At 64.4% G+C, this 4,777-nt stretch overlaps 2 protein-coding genes across 2 annotated transcripts; both read left to right on the top strand.

Moving 5' to 3' along the window:
- Nucleotides 1-615: 615 nt before the first annotated feature.
- Nucleotides 616-906, top strand: MNEG_13945 (hypothetical protein; the record flags this gene model as incomplete). The annotated part of the gene is made up of 1 exon (XM_014037584.1): nt 616-906. One exon carries the CDS (start codon nt 616-618, stop codon nt 904-906), a length of 291 nt encoding a protein of 96 aa, XP_013893038.1.
- Nucleotides 907-1,827: 921 nt separating this feature from the next.
- Nucleotides 1,828-4,399, top strand: MNEG_13944 (Polyadenylate-binding protein 2; the record flags this gene model as incomplete). The annotated part of the gene is made up of 6 exons (XM_014037583.1): nt 1,828-1,926; nt 2,459-2,527; nt 2,908-3,005; nt 3,345-3,462; nt 3,861-3,950; nt 4,178-4,399. 6 exons carry the CDS (start codon nt 1,828-1,830, stop codon nt 4,397-4,399), a joined length of 696 nt encoding a protein of 231 aa, XP_013893037.1.
- Nucleotides 4,400-4,777: the final 378 nt, after the last annotated feature.

The following is a 4,777-nucleotide window of genomic DNA, read 5'->3' as shown; positions in this document are numbered from 1 at the left end:
CAGCGGGTCTCGGGGCGACACGCGGGCAGCCCCACAGCAGTCGCAGCACCACCAGCAGCAGCGGCGGCAGCAGCAGCAGCAGCAGCAGCAGCAGTGGCAGCAGCAGGAGGATCAGCGGCTGTCGGAGCAGCAGCAGAGCGATCTGCGGGGCATCCTAGGGGACCTCTCCGAGAACCCAAAGTGGCGCTGGCCCACGGTCGGCGCTGGCAGCGGCGGCGGCGCCGAGCGGCAGCGGCAGGCGGACGCGCGGCTGCGGGAGCAGCAGGCCCAGATGTCGCCCGAGGAGCGGGAGCAGTGGGAGGGGCAGCAGGAGGGGCAGCGGAGGTTCCCCTGGCCGTTTGTGGGGGGCGCGTTCAGGCAGACGCCCAAAGAGGAGTTCCGCGAGCAGGTGATCACCCAGGCACCGCACACCCACAGCGACATCCGCCGCACCTGCACGCAACTGGCCACAGGGGATGCACCGCATGCGCGCGCGCCCGGCTGCCACCCCTGCTGACAAGGCAGCGCCTGCGCCCGGACCTTGCGCGCCGCACAGCCTTCTGGAGCGCAAGCGACCCTGTACTGTCATCTCAAATCGTATCGCCCATGCCCCTTAAAATGCCACATCCCTATTGCATGGTGCCCCTCCAGCTGCAGCGCATGGGCGTGGACCTCGAGGGCTCCCGCAGCCGCGCCCGCCGGGAAGCCGCCGCCGAGGAAGCTTCCCGGCTCCCGCCCGACGACGTCGACTTTGGCCGCATGAGCGGGCGGGAGGTGCGGGACTATTGGGCGCGCGTCCGCGCGGCGCGGCTGGGGCGCGTGCAGGGGCGGCAGGACGACGAGGTCGTTGGGATTGCGCAGGCTTACCTAATCGTGACTGCGATCGTACTCACGCTGGCCGTGCTGGTCAACCTGAGCCAGCCGTGACGGGCTGCACCAGCCAAGCGCGTCGGCACGTTGATCACTGATGTCGGTTGTCGGTTGTCAGTTGTCAATTGTAAGTCGCAGTTCCTTGAGTCGCTCCGACTTGCCGGAGATGGGGCGAGCTGGTTGCTGACGCATTGACCCAAGCTTTTGCATGCTTGTGATGTTGCTGTCAGTGTGTTGGCGACGTGCGTGTGAATGGGACAAACAGGATTATTGGCGGCTGTTGAAGCGGGCATTTGTCTGTAGCTGGGCCCACCCCAACAAGGCAGTTGCTTTGCCCGCTCCTTCAATTTCGTCGGCTGTTTATGTCCTGGTAACCGACAGGATAAGCAGTCGAAGGGGCGGCAGGCGAGTCACGGGGCCGCGCATTTGGCAGAGTTGACACGAGCACCACAACAGATGCTGCACTGTGCTTCGGCCTGGGCAACGGCTGGGTTGACCGACAATACTGGGTCGGTGGAAACGTGCGGTCGGACGATTCGGGTGTGTTGCAATGCTGTGATCACCTGTACCGGGCTTGGCCTCGCTACTGTGGCAGCTGGACTGGAGTCTGCGTTGGGCGTAGCGGGTGGGGTAGCATGGGACTGGGTATCGGCTCCTTGGGTGCGAATTGTGCGGCGCGGCACTGCATGATCCACGCAAAAGAACAGATCGTCAATGTGTCGCGGGGGCTGTGTGCAAGTGCATGACTGGGCAGTATGACAAAGGTCTGCAGCTGCTGGCGCACTGCCAGATGCCGGCGCTGCCCCAAGCAGGTCCGCAGGTGCAGCTTGTGCAAGCAGCGGTCGCTCATGTTTGCACTCCCTGAAGTTTACATTTACGGTACGGTCAATTGATTGCATCTACCCATCAGTCTGATCTGTGACGCACTCGTCGTGCGGTAATCAGGCCCAAGCTAGGACTTCCACGAACATTAGCAGCATGGCAGACACAGAGCAGGCCTACGAGGAGGTGGCTGAGGAGGAGTACATGGAGGACGGGGCCGCGGAGGGGATGGACGAGGGCGACGGCACGGCGGACGTGAGTTCAACAGAAAGCAAAGCAGGGGAACGCTCCCGCTTCCTGTGATGTCGGGCTACCGGCTTGAGCATGATGTGGTGCAGCCCGCCGTGCGCCATGCATGTCGCTGCGCTGCTTTGCTGCGCTCGTCAAATGCTTGGGATCGGTAGCAAGGGCCATGCAGATCCTGGGGCCAGACAGGATCTCTAACAGTAGGAATTGAGTTCATGGGACGCGGCGCACCCCAGGGCGGCGCGAACACGGGCACTTATGCACACATGCGTATGCGCCACCCGGATGCCGACGCTCCCTGCGCCGCTCGGCCCTGCCCCCGCCCCAACGCGCAGCCGCGCTGCGGCGTCCGCAGCGCGCTCGGCTCGGCTTGGCTAAAAATATGGCACACAAAAAAATCAGCACAAAAAAGAACAACCAAAGTGCACCAAAAAAAAACTTTCAAAAAAAACTGTGCCGAACGCCGCCGCCGCCGCCGAACTTCGCATCGCCTCGATCCCCGCCGCGTCCGCGGATGACGTCATGCTGACATCACCTCCAGGAGCTGGCCGCCATGCGCCGCAAGCTGGCTGAGATGGAGGAGGAGGCGGCGCGGCTCAAGGAGCAGCAGGTGCGGGGGCGGCCGCCGCCCACTCCCCCAGATCAATCAGCATTGACCAAATTATTGTAAAGAGCCTCTTGCCGCGTCAGAATAACCGGACGAGGCTGCAGTAGGCCCTTTGCAGGCATGCGGCGGCTCGTCAGTGTTGTTGTCCGCCGCACGCTTCGGCGCCGCCAGCAGGCCGCGCGCATATACACACCGGCCCAATCGCCAACATGGCAGATGCGCAATGCAGCGCAAGGCGGCGAGCCGCTGCCACCGTCAGTGCGCCTCTCCTCGCCGCCATTTCCCAAGCACGCCGCCTGCGCTTCCGCGCCGGCGACTGCCGCTGCAAATAAGCTCAAACGCAAGCGCCCGCGCGCTGCGGCCGTGCCTGTATACCTGCGAAGGCCAAAGGTGTCTTGGATGTGGGGGCAGCCGCGGGCGCGGCAGCAGGCGGTGCCACGGACCCGGAGCTGGCGGCCAAGCAGGAGGCGGATTCGAGGAGGTGGGCGCATGGGGTTAGGGCGAGGCAGCGCTGGGTCCGATCGTGGTTGCATGGCGAGGCGGGCAGTGGGGTGGCGGGCAGCAGGCTGTTGTCGTCTTGTTTATTTGCTTTGGCCCTCCCGCCTGTCCTGCGGGGCGCGGTGGAGAGATTGCTCCCTCCTCCTCGAGCGCTCATGCTCCTTCAGACTGCCGCTCGCGCCACATGCCTGCGCAAGCACGCCGCACGCATGCCGCGCTTGCACCCTTGGACCCCGCACACGCACTGCTTTCGTCCCCACATGCACTCCGCCTCACCCTCCCCCCCCTCCCCGCGCCACGATCGGCCACTCAACTTGCGCAGCGTCTACGTGGGCAATGTGGACTATGGGACCACCCCCGAGGAGCTGCAGCTGCACTTCCAAGGCTGCGGGACTGTCAACCGGGTCACCATCCTCACAGACCCCTACGGCAACCCCAAGGTGTGTGTGAAGCTGGTGTTTGTGTGCGTGATGCGTGCGTGTGCGTGTGCGTGTGCATGCGTGCGTGCGTGTGCGTGAGCGTGAGCGTGAGCGTGAGCGTGTGCGTGTAGATGTGCATGCACGCAGGTGGTACGTGTGATGTGTGTGTGTGCGTGTGTGTGTGTGTGTGTGTGTGTGTGTTGTGTGGGGCCTGTGCACCCATGCGCAAGCTCATGGGCACTTGTGTGGCGTTTCCTTGTGCTCGTCGGCAGTCCTCCAGCCGTGCAAACGTGACCTGCGAACTTCAAACCTAATACAAACCACCCCTGATCCAAAGCACGACGAGTTGTCGGAGCTGCACGAACGCCTGACAGATTTCACTCATCACGCATCGCTGCTAAACACCACCTCGCACCCAGGGCTTCGCCTACATTGAATTTCTGGAGGCGGACGCGGTGGACAATGCGCTGACCATGGACGCGTCAGAAATCAGGGGCCGCGCCATCAAGGTCGGTGCAGGCCCGGGGGAGGGGCTGGGCCGCGTTTTTTGAACGCGTGTGTGAATTTAGGGGCCCTCTCCCGCCAGGTGTGCTGCCGTCGCGGAAACACAGGGCCTCGTGTGGTGGTCAGCGGACGCGGGCAGCCTCTTGACGCTCACGTGCTGCGCGCCTGTTAGGTGCTGATGCGTCACCTCGCCGCGCCGACGCTGCATGCCTGTTCGTCTTCTCAATCCCAGGTGCTTCGGAAGCGCACCAACGTGCCGGGCCTGAAGGCGCGTGGCCGCGGCCGGGGCAGGGGCCGCGGGGGTTACGGCGGCTACGGCGGCGACGGCGGCTACGGCGGTTACGGCGGCGGTTACGGAGGCGGCTATTACGGCGGCCGCGGCGGCGGCTATGTGCCCCGGGGGCGTGGCGGTTACCGCGGGCGCGGGCGCGGCCGCGGGTACTCACCATACTGAGTGGCGCTGCGCGGTGCTGCGCTGTCTTGCCTGTGTGTGCGCCGTCGCGCAAGTGTGCTTTTACGAAAAGTGTATAGTTCACATTCGGCTGATCTTGACATTTGCTATTGCGCCGCCTGGCGGTCCTTGTGTTTTGAATTTATGTAATGCATATGACGGGGCGACGGTGACCATAGGCAACGCGGCGAGCATTTGATGCAGCTTGCCAAAGTGGGGGGGAGGCCACGGCTGCAGCAGTTGCGGGACGGTCGCCGGCATGGCCAGCCGTATTGGCATTGCTGCCGCCCGAGGGAGGGGTGCTGTCCCAGCAGAGGGCTGCGGCTTTGAAACTCGCTGCGCTGCCAGGCCCACGCAGGCCCCAGGCATGGCTGCGGGGCT

Source organism: Monoraphidium neglectum, assembly GCF_000611645.1.
Source record: "Monoraphidium neglectum strain SAG 48.87 unplaced genomic scaffold scaffold04150, whole genome shotgun sequence".
NCBI lineage: Eukaryota > Viridiplantae > Chlorophyta > Chlorophyceae > Sphaeropleales > Selenastraceae > Monoraphidium > Monoraphidium neglectum.
The sequence above is the reverse complement of the archived record's forward strand: the minus strand, read 5'-3'. Positions and strand labels throughout refer to the sequence as shown.